The sequence below is a fragment of the Vidua chalybeata genome, chromosome 8 (genome assembly GCF_026979565.1).
Source record: "Vidua chalybeata isolate OUT-0048 chromosome 8, bVidCha1 merged haplotype, whole genome shotgun sequence".
NCBI lineage: Eukaryota > Metazoa > Chordata > Aves > Passeriformes > Viduidae > Vidua > Vidua chalybeata.
In genome coordinates, this window is record NC_071537.1 from 12,327,721 (window position 1) to 12,352,691 (window position 24,971).

At 43.1% G+C, this 24,971-nt stretch overlaps 1 protein-coding gene and 1 long non-coding RNA gene across 6 annotated transcripts in view; both read right to left on the reverse strand.

Annotated features, from left to right (window-relative positions):
- The window catches only part of NEURL1 (neuralized E3 ubiquitin protein ligase 1), a 144,620-nt gene that overhangs the window by 12,549 nt on the left and 107,100 nt on the right, over window positions 1-24,971 (reverse strand). For all 5 annotated transcript variants that reach the window (XM_053949624.1, XM_053949628.1, XM_053949627.1 and 2 more), the window contains one exon: window positions 4,309-4,989. In XM_053949624.1, coding sequence (XP_053805599.1) covers window positions 4,309-4,989 — 681 coding nt within the window. The remainder of the gene's footprint in view (window positions 1-4,308; window positions 4,990-24,971) is intronic.
- Window positions 9,001-9,824, reverse strand: LOC128791765 (uncharacterized). The gene is made up of 2 exons (XR_008432134.1): window positions 9,743-9,824; window positions 9,001-9,099 (listed from the first exon to the last, which is right to left on the reverse strand). It is a non-coding gene; the product is annotated as an uncharacterized LOC128791765 (long non-coding RNA).

The following is a 24,971-nucleotide window of genomic DNA, read 5'->3' on the forward strand; positions in this document are numbered from 1 at the left end:
AATTCAGACTTACCCACACCAAATGGTGGCTCTTGGGTTGTTTTTTTCATGCCTAGGACTGGCTCTCGACCAGCATTAGGAGACATCCAGAAAGCTGCTATATTGTGCAGCTGTTCTGGTGGGGCTGTAGTGATTGAAGTGCATGGAAAGAAAGGACACAGATAAGTTGGCAACCTGGCTTCATTACCGTGACTGTTGATGGAACATGTTATTTCATTGCTCAAAAGAAATCTTCAATAATATTGGAAAGGATGAAATTCACAAGGGAAACCAAAACGACAAAAAAAAAAAAAAAAAAAAAAAAAAAAAAAAAAAAAAAAAAAAAATTAAGGAAGTTGTTTTACTTGCTAGCAGTTCAACTCTGAGACAAAAGAAAATGAAATAATATCCCCAACCATTTTGATCCTCAAACATTAAATACATAAACTTATTGCTGTGATAGCTTCTCCAGACATGAGTCATACATTTTGAAACCTTATGGGGTCAATCAATTTAACTTCATAAATGAATTACACCACCAAAACCTGACCAAAACCAGACCATTGTATCCAGACTGGCTCATTTCAAACTTTCAGAGCTGTCAATAAAACTGTGTGTGAGCTGAAATGCTTACCAGCAAAAGCTGAGAGCAGTAAATCAAATTTAACAGGCTGGTTTTGTTGACTATACAGGAACGATATCTGAAAAAACCAACCCAAGCCTCAACTAATGAAATTCCTAAAGGATACACAAAGACTGTTTCATTTCTACATGCCTAATGATCCGGGTTTCTGTTGCGTTGTTTTTATGTGCATAATCCCCAGAATTACTAAATTAAGACCAGCACTTAACATATAAAATATTTAGAAGGGCTTCCCTGACAAAAAAGATCTATTGCCTCCCTCAATAGCTGGTTCCCATAGTTAATTACCCTCATTTATGTTTAATTTAAATTTGCATCCATTTCCCAGCAGCTTGATATTTTTTATGCTATTATCTGCTACATTAACGTGCCCTTCTCTTTCATTTCTTTCCTCCATGTGGTCAAGTTGCCTTTTAAACTTTTCTTTGACACAAATTGTCTTTCTTCTGCCTCCCCTACAGATGAGTGTGACCTCTCACTGCATTAGAGTGGGGCTTGGGTTTAATTTATATTACTTTTGCTGGGATGGCATGAAGACTAATACTGTTTCCAACCTCATCTTTATTTTCAGCTGTTTTATTTCTTTTACAGCAAATATACTGCCAGTATATGATGCCAGATTGATAAGAGGAAAACAGAAGTCAGAATTCTTTACTATCCAGCTAACCCCACACTCCCCTCCTCTCCTACAGAGTCCTGTAAGATCACCAGCCTGGCTAGAGATGGTCTCCCCTGATATTAGGAAATAAATATTGTATCTCCAGCACTGTGGAATAACTGCAGTCAGCAAATGTCAGCTTCTGTGGCAAAGTCACAAGCAAGCAGAGACCTAAGTTTGCTCCTGCTCTGCCTCAGTACCAAATAAATAATGTTTAGGCATGAAATACAGTATCCAGTGGTCAATACCTGGAGTCATCTTGTTCTCAGAGTGAAAAACAAACCTTCTCTAGGGGCAAGAGTGGCTGTCCATTCTCCAAACAAAACTGAAAAGCTGGAGAAGAAGCAAACCCAGCAACTTTAATTTCATTTTCTAGTCAGCTGTACTGCCGATGTTCCTTTAACACTGTATAACATTGCTTTGGTTAATCTCATAATGGTGTGCCCAGAAATAGAACGACATCTGCTATTTAGGATAGGTTTGGTGCAATTATGCCTTTTGCAATATTTGTGTCTCATTTCTTTCAAGGATATGTAACTTCACTTTTTCTATTTAAACTAGAAAAGGATGAGTATAAATGTCTTCTGCTGTGATATAAAGCTCAAATGACAAAAGACAGATCTCACAAAATAAATCTTTTTTGCATTCTGAAGATGGAGCATGTCATTAGAAAGATGAACACTTTACATTCTTCTTACATTTTCTAATATTATTATGACACGTATTATGGCAAGCACCATAATCTGTTCCACTGCAGTGCAAACAGTGCACATCACCTCCCTAATAAAACTGCAATAGTTAGAGATGGGAGTTCATTATTTTCTTTGCCTTCTGTCAGGATATTGCTGATCCATGTCATTACTGCAGTTGCAGAGATTCAGTTGGGACAGCATCAGTACTTTTCTCTGGGCAGTTGCACTACACTGATATTGTACTGATACTGGGACTGCACTGCTCCCAGCATTGTCATACTGGAAATAGAGGTATGAAAATCTCTATTTGTATTTTAATACCTGATAAAAACTACAGGCAAGCTCCAATTTCATAGCATTTAACTTGGAGATAACAGCTTGCTGCCCAAGCTGATGTGGATAAAGTTGTACACTCAGCAGGGTCTTACCCTTTCCTTGAGAGAGGCAAGGTCATTAAGTCCAGCTCTTTGCACTTACATCTCACTAAGGAACAATAGCCCATTCTCAGGTTCTTTTCCAGTGACCGAGTCTAGAAAAGCCTGTCATGGTCACAAACACAAGAAGTGAGGGATTTTCCAACTCTGCGCAATTCATTTCATGCATACAACTGTAGATTTATCTAAAACATGCACTGGGATGTACTGGTTTGGGCTGAACTTGTGATCAAGCAGGGAGGACACTCGCAGGGCATGCACAGCAGGAGGTTTACACAGGAGGTCTGTGTTCATGTCCATGCTCTGTCAAATTCAGTATGAGGATGTGATTCTGTCCCTCTGGGGAGACACATCCTTGCTGCCCTGTTTCAGAGCTCATTGCAAAGAGGCTGCTTGCTCTGTGCCAAACTGCCAGAATGAGTGATCTCATATGAAAGGAAGCACTGGCTGATGATTTAGTTTTACCAGCAGCTCAGTGACCTAAGTATGTTTTCCTTCTAACATACACAGGAGCATTTAATCTCCTGCTTTACTGGGCTCTGTTTGACTTCACCTACCATTATCACAATGACATGCTGGTGGAGAGCAGAGCTAACCATGGATTATGTACAGTACCCACATCAAATGTAATCAGGCTGAATTAGCAGGGATTGAGTCTCGGGCTCCTAGAAATAAATTGCAGTATTACATTTGTCTTCTGTGAGCCTTTAACAGCCACAAAACACTCACAGCAGAGGCCTGTGGTCAAGTTCAAACAAATGATACAAGGCATTTCATACTGTGATTAAGGTGAACTGGACCCTGCAGACAGATGTGTGTGTGTTCACAATTTATCTTTAAAGACTGTCTATAAATCATAAAAAAAAGGAGGTGTTGGTTGGCTTTTGAGTTTGATGGAGACGCAGGCTGTTGGGGTTTTTTTTTTTGCTGTTAGGTATGGGGAGGATTTGAAGCAAAATGGAATATAAGTATACTTAAAGTTCTATAACAGCATAAACAGAAAGGAGCATTTTTAAATCTTCTTCATTTAGAGGAGTACCAGGAATTACATCATGTTCTCAGAATCCATCTTTTACTGCCTGACATTGATGCCAGCAGAACCATGATATGGTTCAAATTAATGTCTGAACACCTCCATTACTTGGTCTAATATACACACAAAAAAAGTAAATTTGATCCTGAGAAATGTTATCTTAAAGCTTTTCCCTCCACACCCTTGAACTGTGACTTGCAGTGTTTCAGTGAAGTATGTCAGCTAAAAGAGCTGAAAAAATACCAAGATATAGCAAAAATACCAAGAGGCCAGCTCTTCAGAGGTCTATCAACCTGTGTGAGCTACACCGCCTTAAAAAGGGCTGGAGGACAAAGAAACCTTTTTCCTGTTGAGATGGTCAATGCCATGCTCAGTGAACCACTGGGTTTCCTCTCTGCTTGCTGGCTTGCCTCTCACATACAAGCATGGGGAAAGCCAGAGCACCCCTCTTTTGGGAGTCCATCATCCCAGATATCTGACACACAGAAAAGGGCATCAGCTCTCCTTTCTCCTGCTGGCTATGCCTTACATTAGCGCAGCCCAAAGCACCTGTCCTCTGCCCTCCTTGCTTCTCCTAGGTCAGTGATGACTTATCTGTACTCTAATGGAGGTCCCTGAGGCTTAATTCATTACCTGAAAAGGTCTTTGAGACCATCATGCAAAGGGTGTTACAGAAGTGCAAGGAGGTTAAGTCTTGTAACTCACACCCATATGCTATGTTTGTGCCTTTGCATATTTTTTCCTTTTTATAAAACCAAAATTTGTACCGCATCCTAGAGCAACGAGGGAGCCTTTCACTCCCTCTCCCATGATATACCTCCCACTTGCTTCCTTGTGCACAAGGTTTGGAAAAAGGGGGTCCAACATACCCAGCAATCGAATTTGCATGATGGCGCCATGTAAAACGAAGAACATCCAGAGGGGCTGGGAACAGTCCGCGCAGACCTGCATGCCAACGCCGGCCCCGTTGTGGCTCAAGTGCAGCTCACCATCAGAATTCACCATAAATCCCAGGATGTCTCCGCTCTGGAGGGCCACCACCACTCGGCAGATGGCCCAGAACTCCTTTCGGTCGACCAGGGATTCGGGGTTATAGGGGAGGTCACTGGGGCGCAGGGTGCTGGGGTCGCAGGACGTCACCCCGTAGGAGAGCGTCCCTGTGCGCACAGCGTTGGACTTGTTGATTTTGACGAAAATGGTTTCATTGATCCGAAGGGGTCTGCTGGTGAACACCAAAGTCCTCTCCTCCCGGGCGTGCTCCAGGCGGGCCACGGTCTGGTCATCGAGGATTTTGACGTGGGGTCCCCGGAGGTGGTGGAAGCGGAGGTCGCTCTCCAGCTGGGACGGGAGGAGGTGGGAGTGCTGGGAGTTGAGGGAGTTCTGCGGGATGGGGCAGGTGGTGGCCGTCACGTGGAAGGTGTCCTCCTGCAGGTTGAGGTCACACAGGCTGACCGAGAGGCGCGTGTCCTCCGTGTCCCGCCGCAGCGAGGGCCGGCGGATGGCCGTGAAGGAGCGGGGCCGCAGGCAGTCGGGGGGGATGATTTCACTGTCTGGGGGGAGAAAGAAAACAAAAAAGGGGTCACTTTTGGAGAAAATCAAAACATTCAGGAGCTTAAAAAAATATGGGTTTGCTCAATATGTTTAAAAGGGAGAATCAGAGACCTGCCACCATTAATAAATTTTCCCCTTTGAAATATGGGAGCAGAGTATCATAAAATACATTTGCAATCAATTGCTGTTCTTGTACTTTCCCCACCAGCAACAACATTTCCAGCTTCTGAGCAGGCAGACTCAAAATCAATGGCAAGAATTGCCCAAGGGAGGCTCTCCTTGGAGAGGGAAAGCATAGGATAAATATCTGAAATATACCCTCAACATACCAATCAATATCTATACAGGCTCTAAGTTTTCATGCCCTCTTTATTGTCTACAGTAATTCTCACAGACTTATGAAACAAATATCTAGCTATATTTTTTTTTATTTTAAAGAAATTGCTATGTTCAGCTCTGTATTATTTATCACCATATAAAATTTAATTAATATTTCTGTCTATAGCTAATCATTAGTGTCCTGGCTCTCACTTCAGAGCAGTACAGATATAAATTTTATACTGCAGAATTTGAGAATATGCCGGGTTTTAGAAATACAATATAATCATTTATCATTTCCAATCCAAATAATTAAAATTTAAATCCACAGATACATAATTAAGAAAGATGATGCTCAGACATTCAAATCCACCAGTGGAAACAAAATTGAACCTTATCGTCTTTGTTAGTATTGCCTGCTGCTTCAAGAACTAACAAATTTATTTGACTATTTTTCTGAGGAACATACTCCCCTGTCTTTAATGCTGAAATTACTTATATTTATCAGAGCCTTAGCTGTGCTCTTGTCTTAGAAATTTTAAAGAACAATATACCGAGAAAAAAACCCTTCATTAAAAATTATAAAGAAAGCTGAGATAATGCAAAAATTTATTCTTATATCCAACTTTCTGACCTCTGAGAAGCATGAGGAGACCATTCACTTGTGTGAAAATTGAGTATGTGGGGAACTCCTGGGACGGTGTAAGAAGCCGTGACCCTATTGGACTGAAGTCTGTTGTGGCTTTGAGTCCAGGTCCAAATAGTAGGAGGTGACACCACCCTACACAACACAAAGCAACGCAGCAGACCCCAGCGTGGGACGTGCTGCAGACACAGCACAAGAGGGAGAGGCAAAACTGTCCCTAAAGCACATGCCAGGCCCTTGCAGTGGACACCTCTTACAGCCACATATCCTTGGGATTTTCTTTATGACAACAAAGAGCAGGATATCAGATTATCTGAGGATTTTCCCAATGGGATGTATTCTCTCCCAGTATACCTGAGTAGTAGCTCAGTACTGGCATGCCAAGGAATAATGCCAGCTACTGAGTAACCAACATCTCCTGCAATATCTGTGGTCTAACTAACAGTCTTTCCTGTCCTCCTCTTCTGGGAGTCCTGACAAGAGCACACCCACACAAGGTTTGGCTTCAGTAGAGCTCTTTGCTTTGCTTAAACTGGATTATTCCAGGCTCCTCTTTAAATAAACTGCTATTACAAGGGAAGCAGAGTCCTAAAATAAAAATGGGCTTTGTTTCTCATATTTGATTTTCTGCATACTGATATTTCAGCCTCTCAGAAGTTAATTGAAGAAAAGGAGGAATAAATAAAATCAGAAATTACCCCAAGTAATCTAGAAGTGGGTCACATTAATGCTTTGAAATATATGGGCTAGCATTTGCATTCCAAGTGCTCCTGCTGGATAGCACTGGACTTATTTTATCCTTCTTTAGCCGGAAACCTACACTGGAGAACAAATTAATACTGGCAGCTGATGACAATCCTTTTGTGTAGGTGAATGGATAGAGACCTTTCTGAATAGGAACAGAAGGTCCTCTCTATTTTATTCCCTGTAACTATGCATGTGCAGCCTGGCTGACAACTGTGATGTGTGGGTAGCTTGCAGCCAGGGTTTTGAAACAGCTTGTTTTCCACCAGGATGCTTGCATTTCCCTTTGGCTGCTGGACAGAATATCTTTTTCCATCTGAAAAGAGGTTAAGAGAGATGGAGTTCTGCAGACAAGACACATGCCAGTGATAGCAAACCAGGGTTACATATCCAACTGTTTTACTTAAATCCCTCAGTAGCTCAGATGTATGGCCACCTAAGGAATAAGATGTCTCTAGCACACAGAAGTGACTGTGACACTTAGTTCATTAATGTTTGCAAATAACCATGGAGGAAAGGATTGCAGTGTACTGGCTTCTGAAGTATGTTTGTGAAAATTTAGAGATGAGTCTCTAAGAGATGCTGGCCTGCATCACAAAATATCCAGCCAAAGGAAAAAAAAAGTCCATTGAATATAAATCAAAACAAAAGTGGGATTCATCTTTTGGGGTAGTAGGTAGGTTGGAAGAAATGTGGAATGCCATTTACCCACAATAACTGATGATGGCCAAGAGCTGTGAAAGAACAAATCTGGTGAAATGTGGAACAGATGAGGTGACTTTGACCACTTTCTTTCAGAAGAAGATGCCCAGGAATTAGTTGTTTTCTTCCTTTAAAGCTTCAGTTTTCACTTTTTAAACACAGACCAAACTAGTCATGCTGAATACAGATTAAGCTCTTCATGCTGGAGTAACACAGCCTTAGCCCTGCAGAACATTTACAAGTGATTTTTAATGCCTACAAAAGAGAGAGCATTTATATTGACAGAGACAAATCTGGGGGACACATCAAAAAGACTGAATGACTTCATGTGACAAGACTATAAGACACAACATGTGTCCAACAGCCCATTACCAAGGACCACCCAGCTTCATCCTGAAGAATTTAGAAATCATTCATCTCTTCATTAAACATCCAAGGTTATAAAATTTCTTGTATAAGACAGTTGGCAGTGTTACTTTGGGAAAAGTCAATTGATGAGAGATCACCTTGGGTGAAAATAGATGGACTTGTGAAGACCACAGCTGTCCCCAAGCCACGGGAGCAAGCACTAGCACCACCAGCAAGCTGGTCTCGACCATGGCAGCTCAGTGCAGCTGGCTGCCCAGGTAGCTTTCCAGAGAGGTTTTGCTGAGCTCTGCATCAGTGCAGTTACGATGTTATTTCTGGATTTTGAGACTTAAAGTTTCTGGTAGCAGTACAGACAAAGCCAAAGTGGAAATCCTTTCCACTAAATACTAGATTTTCTGCTCCTCAGTTGGAGAATCTGAGACACTGAATTTAAAGGATGTCTATCCTTACAAATGCCTTTGTATTTTTTTCTAGCTTTGTTTAAGAAAAAGGTTAAGGAGGAGTAATTAATTTATCTAAGTAGAAATGAAGGGCACTTGAGCAGTTCAGCTGCCTTCTGTTTTCTTCTCCTCTTTAGTGGGGTTCATCTGCAAAATTTAGATTCTCAGCAGGTGATTCCTTACACAGAAAAATAATTTCAAGTATCTTCCTCATACCAGAGGTTTCAAAGCTTTCCATTTTCCTGCTCAGAGGGCATGGAAGAGCTTCCCACTTTGTGCAAGCTCAATGCAACTGCAGCAACACTCTAAAACAGCTTTTACAAAGGGCTGATGAGCAGACAGATGCAGCTGAAATCACTGCACTCAGATCAAAAGTATTTCACTACCACCTTTCTTTTGAACTACTGCCAAATGTTGCCTTCTCAAAATAATTTATTTCCTTAAACATGTGTTATGTTAATATGAAGAATACATACATTATCTCTATAATATACAGAGATCACATACATGCAAATTGAATACACCAACATGTACAGATCATCTCAGCCCCACACATGCCCATAGGGAATGTGTTGCTGTCAGACTGTCAAATCATCATTTCCCTCCTCTTTTTCTTTTTCAGTACTGTCTGTTACTGCCTGAAGGCTTGACTTTCCAAGGTCATGAGCAGCCAGTATTCCTACACCTGTAAAGGATCTAAGACAGCAGAGCAAACTCAGCTGGATGCACACACAGGCTGGAAACTCAGTCTGTGTTTAACTGCAGCTCAAGGGACACAGACCTCCTCTTGATCAGTTTCCTGAGATTGGTGCAATCCTGTGATGTCCATGAATTGTAATTCTTCAGAGTATGAGGTCTGCAACCAGTCTCCAGAATGAGCTATGGAACACCTAGTGTAAATAAACCAACTTTGAGACTTACTTCTACAAAAAAATAACTTATAATTTGGGGAATCAGACCATTCTGTGAGAACCTTAAGAACATATCCCATTTCTAATGATCCTCCCTCCCTCCCAGGAGAGAGAAATGCTGAGAAGTCAAGGAAGTACCTAGTGATTCCTTGCATCTGGAGAACATTTCTGTCCTCAGCTACTAGGCCAAGAGTAAAAAATTGGCAAGGCCAGAATTTTGCTGGTATGATGCCTCCCTTTCCATGAGAAAACACATGGTTTTCCTTCCTTCTGTTCTTTGCTTTACTTTTCACAAGTGCAATTTTCTTCTCTTAATCCTTCACTGGGTAATGGTATTTTCAGTGAGTACTGGTGCTCATGGTCTAATTTCCATGACCAAGGAACCTCAGGGGTACTAAGCTACCAAATGACACGTTGAAGTCAGAGGGCCCCGCAAGAATATTCTGTGTAAACCTGCACCTGCAAAAGGATGCATGCTGTATTGTTCCCACCACCCTCGAGTGGCTGCATTCCCACTCAGGAGGGCAGATGAAGGCTCCTTTTCCCACCATCAGCTCTACATGTCACAAGGAGTTACCCAGAGAGGACAGCTGCCCTTCCAACACCTGTAACTTTGCAGTACCTCCTCTGTGGTCTGCAGCAGAATTATGCACCAAACAGTCCATTTGGCAGGATCTTGACGTTGCAGAGAGAGGTGTTTGAAATATGAGGCAGAGATACCACACTGTAAAATAGCATCACACTCAAGGGCAACTGGGGAAAGCAACCAGTCGTAAGACAAGAAATAAACCTGTGCTTGTGGGAGCCTTCTGTCGCTCCCAGGCTCGTACTGCCCATCGTGGCAGTGCATTATTAATCTCATCTCAGCTACCTTGTGCTGTGCTGTGGCAGTCACTGCTCCCTCGCTGGCTTAGTCCTGGCAGGCTGATGTGCACTGCTGGGGGGTGCCACACTACAGTGCAGAAGTGGCCAGAACAATTTCTGTACCTTGTTTATAGCTCAACTTATTATGTACTTTAAGGTGACTGAGGGTTGAAAATATGGTAAAATGGAAGCAACTTATATTCTCATTTATCCCTCCTAAAGTAAGGATGGAGATCACTGCAACTGGTGGCAAGGAGTAATAGCTGTTCTCAAACTCCTTTGGTTGCCAGCTTGCCTGACGCGAGTATGGCATCCAGCCCACAGCATCACCTCCAGTGGAAAGAAGAAAAGCATTTGTGACTGGGTCTGGGAAAAGAAGGACCATTCTGTAGCCCTGGGTTCAAAATCCACCCAAATTAATGGGTGACTGGAAGTAGATTTTCATGCAGCCTGCTGTACTTACGTTGTAAAGACATCCTCATCACCTTGGGAGGCTTTGCTCTAGGCTCCCTCAGTCTCTCCCATGTGCATCCTAACTGCTTTGTTGTAGCAGGAGGAGCTATGCAAACAGGAGAGTAAAAATCATCCTTACTTAAAATAAACACAGGAGAAAAACTGAGAAATGAAGAATGCTGAGGCCCTGCTCACAGTCATTAAGAGGGAAAGCTTCACTCAGAGAGTATGTCTAAAGTGCTTTTCCCTGCTGGCCATGTGAGAGGAGATACTTATAAAACTATTTGTTTTTCTGCACACTCTTACTCTCCCTGTGAGGTCTGGATAGGAGACTGGGATCTGCCGTGCTCAGCATAATGCTGCAGAGACCCATGCTCCTGGATGGGTCCTTCTGCTCTGATGCTACACACAGGTTCTCCCCTTACTGCTTGCACTGTTAAATGGTGAATTTATATAACCCCAGACCACTCCATTGTGTTTATTTCTCATAAACCATCAGGCGCCAGAATGCAGCTTCTCGGCCCATACAGTGAAACCACTTTCAGAGCATTATTGTAGCATGTGGGAGGCAAATGTTTAAAATCCCTCAAAGGAATGATTCAGACTAAAAACCTCATTTTGCCATATTCTTAGGAATTCACTTCTACAAAGTACATTTCTCTTTATGAACAACTGAGAAATCAAACTGCCTGAGTTATTGCCTCTGATCAACCATTCCTTATTGAAAACACCCACATCAAATCAAGGACATAAAATCTATTTACACTGTATCTTGCTATGTGTATTTCACTACTTCATTGACAGTATAAATATCCCATTTCAAATGAAGGTGCTCCCATTTGCTCTCACTGCTCTGACTCCTCTCTTTGCAAAACTACAGCCAACAGACAATACCACTTGTACCAGCTCTTTATGAAAGATGCCAGGCTGCTCTTTAGGAGACAGTAAAATCTGCTCTGGGGCAAGCTGCATCTGAGATCACAACCCAGCAGTCCGGGCTCTGCATCAGAAGACACTCCTCACCATGTAAACAGAAAGGATATATAAGAGGTGAGTGGCAGGCAGGAAGAATTAATGTTCTTATTTTATAGACTGGAAACTGTGGGATGGATTGAGCAGTCCAAAGGGATAGATGGCTCCTCTGACAGAACTCTTAAGTGAAGCCCCTTAGGGTTTAGCTCAGTGCACAACAAAACCACTCCATTTTCCATGGTACACTCTATAATTTTCTAATTCTTCATCAATGCATTATTCTTGAATTCTAGCTGCTGCTGCTCTGCTTCTGTGTGCAGGTTGCTCTTTTCATCTCAAAATTCAGCCTACTTGGGATTCCTCATCCACTACAGATCCAGCATGGAAACCAGTCTTCCAGAATTTCTCCCTTCCCAACACACCAGTTTGGTATCACTGCACAGTTAGTGGAGAGCAAACACACATTAAATGTGCATCAACGTGGTAAAAGCAGGAGTTAATTATTACATGCAAATATTGGCTTCCTGCCCACTGCAACCTGGAAGGCAAATTACCTGGTATTTCATATCAGCCATTTTCATTGCAGGAGTGGCAGGTATTTAAATCACCTGAGTCTATTTGTATGCCTGTGACCAACACAGGCCTGATCAACTTTCTGACAAGATACTCAGATGGCTTTTCCCATACTGATGAAGCATTTGAGAGGATTTCTACAATAACCAAGGGGCAGAAGTCAAAGCTCAAGCCAAGGGTTACAAAGAGTCTGAAGCCAAAGTTCTTCTGTGGGAGAAATAATTCATATTTACACTAAAAATTGTCACCAGATTTTAAAGCTGGTTTACAAAAGAAAGCAGATCCTGTGGAACCAATTGCAAGGTTACAAACATCTGCCACTTTAACAGAAACGAGTGGAAATCAACAGTGCTTAAGCTCATCTCCCTGGACTCATCTTTGCTTTGTGTTTGCATTTACTTGGATAAAAATCAGCATTTCTTTACACGCATTTTGGGAGATATTGAGCACTAAAACTATTTGGTTTGCATGACTCAGTTTTGGAGAGGTGATAAAAAATGGGATGGAAGAGAATAAACCTAGTCTTTAGTTGTTACCAACAGCTATGTGTTTGATAAATTCATTGTGCAGATCTGGTGGCTCCTGTGGCCATTTAGTACCAAATCCTGCTCTGAGGTAATGGTGCTTTTATACCATCAGGCAGCTGGTGTCCTGCCAAATGAATCTCAGGAAAACTCTTGGGATCTGTTCACAGCACTTTTCCAAGAACACAAATATGACCTTGGTTTGCTGTGACTATCACAGATTTCTTGTCATGGGTTGTCAATGTTGTACCAATAGTACAGACAAAATATCATAGCAAAACAAAACAGAAAAAAACAAACAAACAATTTGGATTTGAAAAAGGATATGAGCTCATGTGCTTCCAGTTTCCAAGTTGAAATATTCAGAAAGGGAAAATAAAAATCCCTGAGCTTTAGAGAATTGTGGCTGTTTTTAAGCCAGGGTGAGCAACTGCAATTCCCAGGTCAGCTTAGTAATTGTACTGATCATCTGCATAGTCTTCAATAAAATCTAAGGAATGAAAGCATACAGGCTTATACATGGACTGATAAATTGTAGTTTTGGGGCATTTATTATCTAATAAAGTGCTCTGAACCAGTCTGGTTTATAACAAATATTCATACAATTCTGCCCAACATCTGTAAGCATGTCAAATTGATTTGCACATGTGAAACAGCACAAAGAGCATAACTAGCATCATAAAACTGAAATAAATTACTGTTCTCCTTAGAAAATATGAATGTTCTGAAAGAGTCTAGCAGTAGGTTATGGAGAACAAACTTCCACTGGTGTGTTAGAGTTACACATTTGTTTTCTTTTCCAAAAAAGCTGATGTTCAGAGAGAGTCTGCAGGGTATTGGCAACATCTGTGTTACAAACAACACATTTGAGTTTCATTCAGGCTTTTCATTTGGGGTAAATTCATCCTCCCCAGCCAGCAGTTTTGAAGACTGACAAATATCCTTCAGGTTGAAGATATGCCTATCCACAGCCACAGCCACCTCTGGATATTGGCTCCTCCTGGTCTGACTCCCTTTATTGTGTTCATGGGTTTTCTAACTCCCCTTAAAGTCAGAGAAATATGGTTTGAACAGAAACCATGTGCCGTGGGTTTTGTGGAGACAACCTAAATCCTGTTATTCACCCCTTAATCCATCCCCAACTCACATATGAAGTCTCTGAACTTCACTCCCACCCCAATCAATGATTTTCACCTCCATGCCCCAGGCCTCCTGGACTTCATGAACAATTATTATTATCCCTCTTGGAAACCACAGCAAAACAATCATCACTTTTAGGACCATACCTATATATTGTTTTAATCTCAGTCCTGCCTCTCTCTGTAGGGTGACCCACATTTCCCTTCCATTTCCTTTAACTATTTCTATAGATGGAAAGCCTTTTTCAGTTTTAACTATCTCTATAGATGGAAAGCCTTTTCACTTGTTTTAATTACCTGTAATAGACTTAATTTTCCCAGGAGACTGTCAATTGTCACTTTATCTTATATTTCCTGATCTTTAAAATGTAAATTCCTCTGTAGAAAAGCTCTGGTTTGTTTGGGGTTTTTTAAACTTCTTTATGGGAAATTAGGGCAATAATTGCAAATTCTTATTATCTAATAACTTTATAGAGCTGTCCTCTCATAGCTCTGACTCTGTTGCTTACTCCTGGAACTATCATCCTTTTTACCCTCCTGTCCTCCTAGGAATTCTGAGCCTCTTATTTCACCTATTCAGGTAAGAACATAAGTGCAAGCAGTGTTAACCCCACAACTTTACCTCAATGTGCTCTGCCACAGATTGCCATGGGCCCTCCCACAAGCCTATTTCAAACCTTATGTTACTGTGCAAACGTTTCCATAGCATCTCAGTGCTCACAGCCAATTTCCAAGCTGCATCAGACACGTTCCCTCACCCCCTGAATCACCTGACAAGCAATTTTCTTCAAAACAAGCACTTTCTGGCTCCTTCCCATTTATCATCCTCCCTTCCTGCATCTATCCTTTTTCACTCACTTTCATTTACCCCTGTGCCTTCAGGCAGCCGTGGAGATGATGGCTCCTTCTGCAGCTTCTCCCCACATTTCCCAGTGTCAGGCTCCTGCCATCACTGATGGCTTTGCAAACAGCTGCTGAGGGAGAACTCAACCCAGCAACAACCACCTCCCACCTGTCAGGGTCTCTCCAAGGGCCAGCATTTTACCCAGCACCATTGCTTATTGAACTGATATCATGCCACTGTGGGAAAACTCAATTCCTTAGGAACCCCAGGAGCCTGGGCTTGCTGCAGTCCTGTTTCATTCAAAACGCACTGCTAAATGATAAACTGCCTGGACATCACAAGGATTTTGCTGCTAACTCACCTACCAGGGCTAAAAGCACATTTTCTACTAAAGATGCAGCCTGTGAAATGCAGTAATAATAGATAATATTTCATAGCCTGCCTGAAAAAAATAAATTAATTGTGAAGATACAGTATTTCAGGCTCACCTGAGGCAGAGTGTTCCGTTTATCTTACTTCCTTTTATAAAAGCAAATGAATATTGGATCAAGAGCTTCTCCAGTTGGTTTCTGAGACTTGTTTGGAAATCACTGTTGCCAGTGATTTTTCAAGATTAAAATGTTATTTCAAGACTCAACATTGAAATATAGAATTTTGAAAATAGTGCAAGAAAACAGCTAGAGTTTGCCAAAAGTATTTCAATTTTTCAACCATGACTAACTAAGTTTACAGATATCTCTCCTCCTCCAAGCTGGTTCCTCATCTAAAGATCCAACAAACATATATCTGAAAGAATGCACATAATACTATTTATCCAGAATATTTTATTTGTTTAAATTCATTTTAAGATCTCTTTCTTGGAGAATTTCCACCCATAATTTAACATGAAGGAGCTCTCAAAAAATTTCTGACTCACTTTCCACATGTACAAAATGACATTTTTGTAACGTACAGCCATTACACACCATGCACCCCACTCCTGTTCCAGAGCTGGTGGAGTCTGCAATCTCACAGCTGTGCATGGAAGCAGTAAATCAAGGCCTTGCTTGATGAGCTTGTTTTAAAATAGCACAATTGCTGCTGTCTGCACCAAATCAGAAAAGTTCTGTATGTGTTTAGGCATGTTCCATGTCACAACAGCACTGCAACACACACTTCCTCCAAATAAGTATTTATATCCCACTGAAGGCAACAGAATGTGCACATCAGCATATCAGCAGTCCCAAACCAGGAGCAGAGGGTAAGGTTTAAAAAGCACATTCCACAGAACAAAAATAATTATTTGCTAAACTGTGCTTTCCATCTGTCCCCTTGCATTGCGCCAGTGGGGAGAACAGCAAAGGAGATTTCCTGAAACTAAGCCTAGATCCCCCACTCTAGCTGTCCCTGCTGGACAAAATTATGGGGGAACCAGGGAAAGAGTCCATGCTCACTTCCACCATGGTACACAAGTGAAAAGGTCATCTCTTTTACAAATTCTTCATATATTTTGTCATGAAAAATGTCCATTAGGCTTAAAATTTCTTTTAAAATTTCCTGATCTAAAGGAACTAAAGAGCTTAATCTTGCTACCAGAGCTTCAGCCAACTCCTTAACAAGTAAAAGACAAACTTCACTCTCACCTACCCCAGAGAAAAGTTTCAATGCCTATTAGTAAAGACAATTTGAATGCACAGATCATAGGATACACTTCATCCACAGATCATTCATCCACTTGTCCAGCTTCAATCTGCTAACCAATCTGGTAACCAATATCAGGATGACTCTCCCAAACTCAAGAATTTCTCATCCCATTAGTAGACTCATTTCTCTTCAGCTTCTGCCTCCTTCAGCGTCAACGTTCAAAGCAATATTGGTGAGAATGTTATTGTGAACCTTTCTACACCTACTCTGAACTGTTGTAGGGAACTATCAAACCCTTGCTACATAATAACAAAAATTGCAGTATGATGTGTTTACATCAACTGAAATGTTATCACCAACACCAGTAATGCCTTGCTCAAAGGAACCTGGGACTGATCCCAGGTCTCTCTAGGACCTGGATATTCGAGAAAAAAGACTTCTTCCCACTGTGCTCAGTACAGTCCCACTGTTGCTGGCACTGTAACAACCAGGACTTTATAAATGTCTTTGTTTCCAAGCACAGATGTAGTCCAGTGATCAGAACAAGAGCCTGGATAATTCACATCAAAACCCATTCCCACCCACCATATTATGGTGCTGTGAAGGCACATAGCTAAACCTGTAAAAGCATTTCTGAAGGCAGAAAAAGCAGAGGATGTGGTCAAATTGTCCTGCTATCTAAAACAGAGAAGAAAGGGTTACTACTTGCTGTATTTATGTTCTGTAACTTTTTTTCATATCAAAGTATGCAAAATGGAAAAAAAAAAAAAAAGGGGGAGGGGGGGAAAGAAGAAATCCCAACAAAGCACGGAGATTATTTATGCTCCGGAAGAAGTCGATGGTCACATGAAGAAAGAGCCTCAGGAAGCTGTGCACACTCTGCTCCAGCCCAGGAGAAGGCATATCCCCTTTGCTCTGTGCCCACAGAAGACACAGAGCACCCAGACAGTGGTTGCCATAGCCACCCCTTTATGTTCCAGAGTCAAGTTTCCCACTGCACAGAAAGATTATTTATAAGGTGGCTTAGGTGTGCCTTGTGCCTGACAGTTAAAAATGGGAAGTCCCATCCCAGGGGAGTTTATGGCCCTTATTAGACATAACACAGTGAGAGAGTACAATAAACACAGGGAAGAGGGTCAGGGCGAGATGCTGAGATGCTGCCTGTATGCCCTGTCAGCTCTTTACTCTTCCTATTAAGCACTGAGAGGGCTCTGCATCCATGCTCATTTTTGCAAACGTCCTGCTGGTCTGTTACAGTGCAGCTGCTCAGCCCTGGGCTGATGGAATGGGTTCCACAGCTTCTCCAGGCCAAGCTGAGCCCTGCACCCTGGAGCTAGCAGCCCTTCTGAAGAGCTGTGAGGTCCATGAAATCCCTCCTGGCTGCGTATCCCTCCCTCCACTTGGCCACAGTGTTGAACATGCAGGTTCTGCTCCATGCTGCCAACAAGGAAAAAGGGCTGCTCCTGGCAGTCCAACCATATCCAATGGGGCCTGGCATCTAGGGGAAAATGGGGACAGCATTTAGTCCCTAAACTGGCATGGAGAAATCATGGAGCTCATCAGAACCGCTGGAGTAGGCAAAGAGACACTTGAGTTAGAGAGACTCCAAATCACTACAGCCTTGTCCCCACACCCAACACACCATACACTGTTGCTAGCAGGGAGACAGAGTGACAGCACTGAGAACACAAATAGTGTCTGTCTGCTGGCTCGCTGACAGCCAGCACAGTGCATCTGGGATGCTGAATCCTGCTGGGGCGAGGTGAGGGTCACCCTGTGCTGCAGGCTCTCCCCTCCTGCTCTGCCACATCAGCTCTGTCTCGCATCTGGAAGAGCTGCCACAGCAGAAAAACTGCCCTGTCTGCATAGAAGTGAACAGGGACTGCCACCATGGCCCAAATCTGCAGGAATAGTGATAAATGACAACTTTGCTACCCACTGCATTTCAGTGATTCGTCCTGCCAGAAGCATTTCATTCAGGTCTGTTAAAGCTGCTGCAGTCGCCTCTGGTCTCACAGGCTCAGGCAATGCCAATTCTTTCTTGAATGAGTTTTGAAGTACTTTGAAATTATTTGTGACCAACATGAAGCAAACATAATTTAGTAAGGAAACAAATAACAGGATAGCTCCTGGGTTCACTTTTACATCTACAACAAACAAAACATCTATGGGATTACCAGAATTTTTAACCATAGGAGAAGCTGCTCACACAGTGGCTTTACTGGGGCACAGAGAGCTGCAGCACCTATGGGTGCAATTCAGAGGGACAGGGTGGCTCATGTGCCTGCCTCACCCTGCCCACTGCTACATTAACCCTGCCAGGAGCTCCCTAAAAGCTGTGATTAGAAGACACCATCCTTCATCTCTGCCCCCAGGAGGAGAGCAACCTCTACATTTATGTCAGGATATCAACAGTTGCCCATGCCCCAGAGCCCAGTTTTGGGAGGTGAGCTCTGACTGTCAGGGTGGTCCTTTCCAGAGGCACCAGCGCTACGTCAGGGTTCATGGTCCATTTGAAATGAGCCATCCCAAAGTAACCTCCAGAGTCTACTTTCTCCACCTCTCAGCCCTCTGGGAAAGCCTCTTCTCCCCAGAAATTTAATATTTCTTAATCTTGGCTTGTTTTCCAGATCAACAGCCTTGTTCCCCAGCACTCCCAGCCATTCAGCAAAGGCATGTCAAATGCTGTCACTGTCTCTGTGCCTGTTTGCCATCCTGCTGAGCATGCCTGCTCCCTGGGCAGCTGGAGGCAGAGCCTGGGAGCCAGCTCCTTTGACAACAGCCACACACACGCTCAGGGTACGCTCTGCCACTGTGGTACCTGCCAAAACACCTCAAAGCCATGACCAGCACATATATTGCTGGTCCCAGAAACGGGCAGGAGGGGAATGATTCAAGGAGCAAGGAAACCAGGCATGGCCAGGATTAGCCACTGAACCCTGCAGGCTCCATCCATTTACCTCCCTGGCCATCCCAGTGCCATGCCCATGGCCGTGCTTTGCCTGCCTGTGCTGCACAGCCACCTCTGCTTTGCTGGAGACTGCAGCCCCCGCAGCTGAATTCAAGGCTGGCAATCCAGCACCATCAAGGAAAGGGATCAGCATGGTGCCAGACAACATTCTCTGCCAAAAACTTACACCGCTGCAACGAGAGCACCCAAACCTCAGCCTGCCAGATCTGAGGCATTGCTGCACTGGGCTTGACTGCTGTCTCAAAACTGCAAAAAAGGTATTTTGCCCTAAGTTAATTACTCTTAATTAATTGTCACCATTAGCTCAGGCAAACCTCACTGTGTCAAGCCATCTAACTCTACCCTGTTGCAGATCCAGGGCACTCTCCTGCCCCCCAGAACTTCTTAGGTAATTCAAAAAGGGTAATTTTTTTTCCCCAAAAAATAACAAGGCACCTGTGAATTATTGTGCCTAAGCATTTCCCATCATCAAACTTCATTTCATCCCTAGACTGAAAGCCCAGCTTAAGCTGCAATTTAAAGCAAGGACCATTTCTGCCTTGCAGCAGCTCAGCAGCATCATCAGTTTTCCCCATGCACATGAGAGTGTAAATGCTCATAACTATTCAGCCGGTTCTGTGGTTTTACATTGAAAATATGTTGCTATGGAGAGCACAGCATGGGAACGTGCAGCTACCACAAGGCACCATGACATGAGCAGCCCACAGCTTCTGCTGATATTTTCAGGCTCTCTGCTACCATCCACACAAAGGCTGAAAATAGACTTAAAGCTCAAATGAAGCATCTGTAATACTTCATTTCTGCCCATCCCTCCCCAAGGCACTGAGACTTTTCACAAAAATCCTACCAAGCATCCCACATACGCTCTGACGTCACCTTGCCGATTTCTAATTCCTCGCTGCACACATGCCTCGAAAAGGAAATTCCCTCCAGCCCCATTTCCATTCTATGTCTGACGTCTGGGAAGCAGGTTTCCCTCTGGAGCCACCCTTCTGCTGGTACCCAGAGGGGCTGCTCAGTCCTTATTACTTTTTAGCCACAACATAAAGCAAATCCCTTGTGCTACTCTACCTTGCTGCTCTGCTGATGGGAAGGATCTGATTTCTGTCATTTAAAGCTGACCTTGGGAAAGGTCATTCAGCAGCAAACTGATCTGCAAATGCAGTGCAGGGAAGATCTGTCTGTGCTGTTGAAACCCCAGCCTTCACAGTGTCCAGAATGCATGGGCTGGGTCCTGAAGGATGCTGAGCATTTCCTGATCTCACTGACTTGATGAGACTTGGGAGAGCTCAGCCAAGGCAATGCAGACTTGAGCCCACAGCACTGTGAATGAAGGATACCTTTGGGGTTTTTCTTTTTTATACATTTTTAAAATATCTGAAATACTGTTTGTTTTATTTCTCATACTCTGGAGGAATTGATAAATCTTCAACTGCACTATAAACATGCAGTCATCAGCCCTTGATTTCTAAAAATGTGTTTGTATTAAGCCATGAAATTATTTACAGTGGTCATAAACATCATCCCAGCATCTGACAGCTGAGAGAGGGCCTTGGAACTCGCTAATTTACTTACATTGTAAACCACTTTCTAATAAATAAATAAGCTCTTAATATCTCACCCACAAGAAGAGACACATTGCATACAATACTATATTTAGAGGTCCTTTAGAGGTCAAGGATTCAGCAGCTAAATTTCTCTGAGAATCTTCCTTTGGTGACTGTTTGTTTATGCCCAAATGAATGTCTTTATTTTGAAATCAGTTTAAAATTCTCACACTGCTTTGAATGTTGGAGAAGCAGATGCTTGTTTCTTCTCTTGCCTGAACAAGGGTCAGATTCTGATCCAAGGGGCCCAAAGGGGCATTTAAATATCCAAGTAAATGCTTGCTGATCCTTTATAGTGACCTTCCCTGGAGGAACTACAGAGTCTCCAGGGCTGGTTCCTGGTGTGGGGATCCTCTCCAGGCCAGGAGGATGGCCAGTGCCAGAGCTTGTAAAGAAAGGAGGTCAGGACACCTTCCCTCCCATATCAGCATTCTACAGCCCACCCACTGCCTGCCAGGTAATATAAAGGGAAAACAAATATCTCACACATCCCATTGGCTGCTGTGCAAAGGAAGAGCCATGCTAGGGCCTCTAACGGCTGCTGAGAGCATGATGGAAATATGATTTTCAACTCCTGTGAAAGCCACTGCAGTGCCTTAAGGACAAAGGAAGGTGAGTGGCTGGTTCAGAGCAATCCTGTATTGAAAACAATACTGTCAGATCAAAATTTGTGTTTTGTAAAAAATAGTAGTAGTCTTTTTACTTAAAACTTACCATAAAAAAGGACTGTTTTCACATACTGCTTCACTTAAAAAAAATACAAATAAATACAAATCAAGCGCTCCCCTAGATGCAACCAGTGCTGGTTAAATGAAAACATGTACTGGCAAATAGGAGAAAAAAAAAATTCATTCACTCCCCCGTCCTAGATATGGAAGAGAGGAAAGAATGAATCAGTTATTAAAAATCAATTTTGTTTTAGTCAGTGAGGTTGTACTCAGGGAGAGCAAGAGAGCTGAATGAAGAATTTTAAAGTAGGAACTCCAGTGTAACCATCCTACTGCATCACCAGTGCTCTGTGGACAAGCTCTGTGTGACGGTCTAGTTATTCCATTTATCTACATTTGCAGATGGCCTCAGACAAATTGTAGAGTCCCTCTCCTCTCCCCTGCAGCCCCCATCTGCTCTGTTGGAAAAGATGAAGCTGCACCAAAACAAATCTGGACCATGCAGAGTCCCCCACCGTGCATGGCATGGGCACCTGGCACCCTTCCTTTTCTTTGGCACAGCCAGCCCCTGGGGTGCCCTGAAGAATCTGTGCCTGCAGCAGAGTTCTGATGGTCTCTGATGTCTTCCCAAGCACCCAGGGGCAAAAAGGAGCAGGTCACATGCTGGTAGCAACCCCAGTGGGCCCAAAAGACATAACCAGAATTGAAAATTGCTTTTACAGATGCGCCCTGGTTCCTGTGAGTTGTTTCCCACACACATCCCCCTATTAAGTCAGTGCAGAAGCTCTGCAGAAACCTTTCTCAAACACAGTGACCTACATCTTGCTACATTTTTTTTTTTTATAGATAGTAATTTCCAGCCAGCAATGGACTCTTTCAGTAAAACTAAGCAGAATCTGCTGTTTTCTTAAGAAAGATAAACAAAGGCAAATGCAATGGAATTGCTGCTAGTCTTCAACAGAAAACCATGTGATTTTGCATGTCCTTATTGTAGTAGTTGAAGCAGAACAGACTGCTTGCTGTTGCTCAGACAGATCTGGAGGGGTGTGGAATGAAAGGAGGGGCAATGGTCTAAGTTCACCCATGTTGTAACACTGTTCCCTTCACCCCAAACAGGAACTTAGCCCTACAGTTTAGAAACTATGCATGGACAGCCTGAATAAATCTCATCACTGAAGGTTTCCTGACATTCCTGCTGAATATCCAGTCCTATTAGTCAATGTCAGGCCCTAGGCAACATGAAAAATTGCAGAAATCCATTCTGGCTGTCACTGGAAATCAAAGGTCAATCTCAAAAACTCAGAGACTCCTTCCAGACTTGGAAAGCATTCACATTTCAAGATTACAAAGTGCAATTGTCAAAGCTCTGCACGTTTATGTGAAACGGGAAGGAAAAGTAAGACCCCGGACAATAGGACCCTGGAGAAGTGGTGGAAGGATCAGGCTTTTCCCAGGAAGCAGTTTGCCAAAATGTTAAAATAGAAGCTATTTACACAATAGGTTGGAAAATGTTAACAGCCAAAAACATGTTAAGACAACAGGATTTCAGATTACAAACACTAGGCATGTTGTCCCATTAAGGTGCTCTAACAAAACATATGGATTCTCCAAAATAAGCAAAATGAGTGTGTTCTGTAATGGCCCTTTTGGTGAGGTTTCTACTTCTGCTTTTGCTGTTAAGGCTTCCTGCACTCCATACCCACAATCATCTACCTCTGTCTCATCCCATTCTCTGCCTCTCACTCCTCCTGATCCCACCCTTGCCCAAAGCTCCCCACCCACTACTCTCTCACCAGTCATCAACTGCACCATGTGAACAGGGTGTGATGTATTTGTGCTTGAGACTAAGGGGCAGAAAGCCAGGCTCCCCAGTGTCCATTCCTGTCCCTCATCCTCCCCAAAGAGCCTTCAGGAGGTCTTTCAATCCCTGGGACCTGTGACATGAGTTCTCCTCCTGCAAGCAGCTTATGATGCTGTGAATACCCTCCAGTGTCTGCAGGGAGTGAGGTCCTGGAGCCCTCAGTGCCAGATCCCACACTTGCTTTGCTAAATTTTGAAAGGCTTTAGGTGTTAAAAGGGAGAAAAGGCCCTTTTAAGCACTTCTCTGGGGAGCAGGTGGCCAGTAGCTGACCTTCTCCTGGAAATCTGTGTCGTTTTAAATGGGAAACACAGACTATGAAATTTTAAATAAATCGATTGTAGTCTGCACAGTCACTAACAATCCACAAATGACAGTCACAATCCACCCCGCCCTTGCTGTTTCAGCAGCCCTCCTGAGGCTGAACATGAAAGGCTTTACACATAACTGTGAGCCTTCCCAGGGCTGCAGGGGACTCTTAGATCCTGCTTTTGGAGGAAATGCTGGGATCAGCTCTCCCTCCTCAGCCAGCTCTTTGCTTTGAAGTTTTTACAAGGGCCAAATTTGTCTTCACCATCCAGTGGCTAAGTAAAATCATCAGAGACTTCACGTCTGATGGCTCAAATGCTCAGACTTGAGTCTCAGCTTTCAGCAGAGGTATCTCCTGGCTCCCCAAAGAGAAACACAAAGCACTAAGCACATTCCTGCTCAGCAAAGAGGATGCTGACAGACAGAGGAGACACCTGGCATAACTTTAAGTACTTCTTCAACAAGGGCATCTACCATTCCATACTGCAACACTGCCAATGTGCTTCCCATCGTGAGGCTCTACTGTGATACCTAAATGTTCTCCTGGCAGCTCAATTAACAATAGGTGATGGACTTCATGCTGGCAGCCAGAGTTATGGGGCTGAATTTTCTGCACATCTTAAAAACAGAGTAGCTATGATCTACAAAACTCTAGGATGCCTAAAATTCAAGCACATCAGGTCCTGCTCTGATTTTTACTCTTTGCATTGCATGTGTTCAGTTGAAAATGTGAGCAGGGTGAAGGGAAGAAATAGTCTGTAAGATATTTGTCTTCACACTTGCTCCTGCTGTAAAAGCCACACAGAGGGGAGCCTAAATATTTCTGTGTGGCTCCATCTCTGTCCGTGCTTTCTTGGCAGTGCTGGGTGTCTCTGTTCCTGGGGAGGTGGGGAGAAGGAAAGAACCACAAGAACATGCCAATGCATGTCCAAGGGGAGGAATCAAGAGGTATTTAAGTGTCCAAGAGACTTACCACACTTCCTCTTACACAGAAGATGCATCTTGTGCTTATTGTGCAACACTGTAAAGCACAGCACCAGGAGAACAGTCCCAAGACAACAGAAACAACAACAAATTCCTTCTTCTCCTTTTTTCAGATCCTCAAAGTATTTTAAATACATAAACTATGAGAGCTAAACTCCTTCCTTCACAGTCTTACTTCACTTTCAACATGGTAATTCTCTATTTTTCAGAGAAGCAGAGATGAGGCCCATTCTCCTGTCTTATTTTAATTTTCTGTACATGCTAAAGGTCCCAGCAGACCTCCTCCTCCCTCTTAGAGACTGAGCAGTCCTTTTCAGCTGCAGCATCTCTTCTGAGATGTAATGCCCAGGTGGACAGTGGAGAGTAGAGAGCTTCCCCTCACCAATCTCTGAAACTTTTCAATAATTCCTCCTTGCTGTCTACCTGTGATCTGCAGTCCTAGGTAAATTCCCTTTTCAGCTG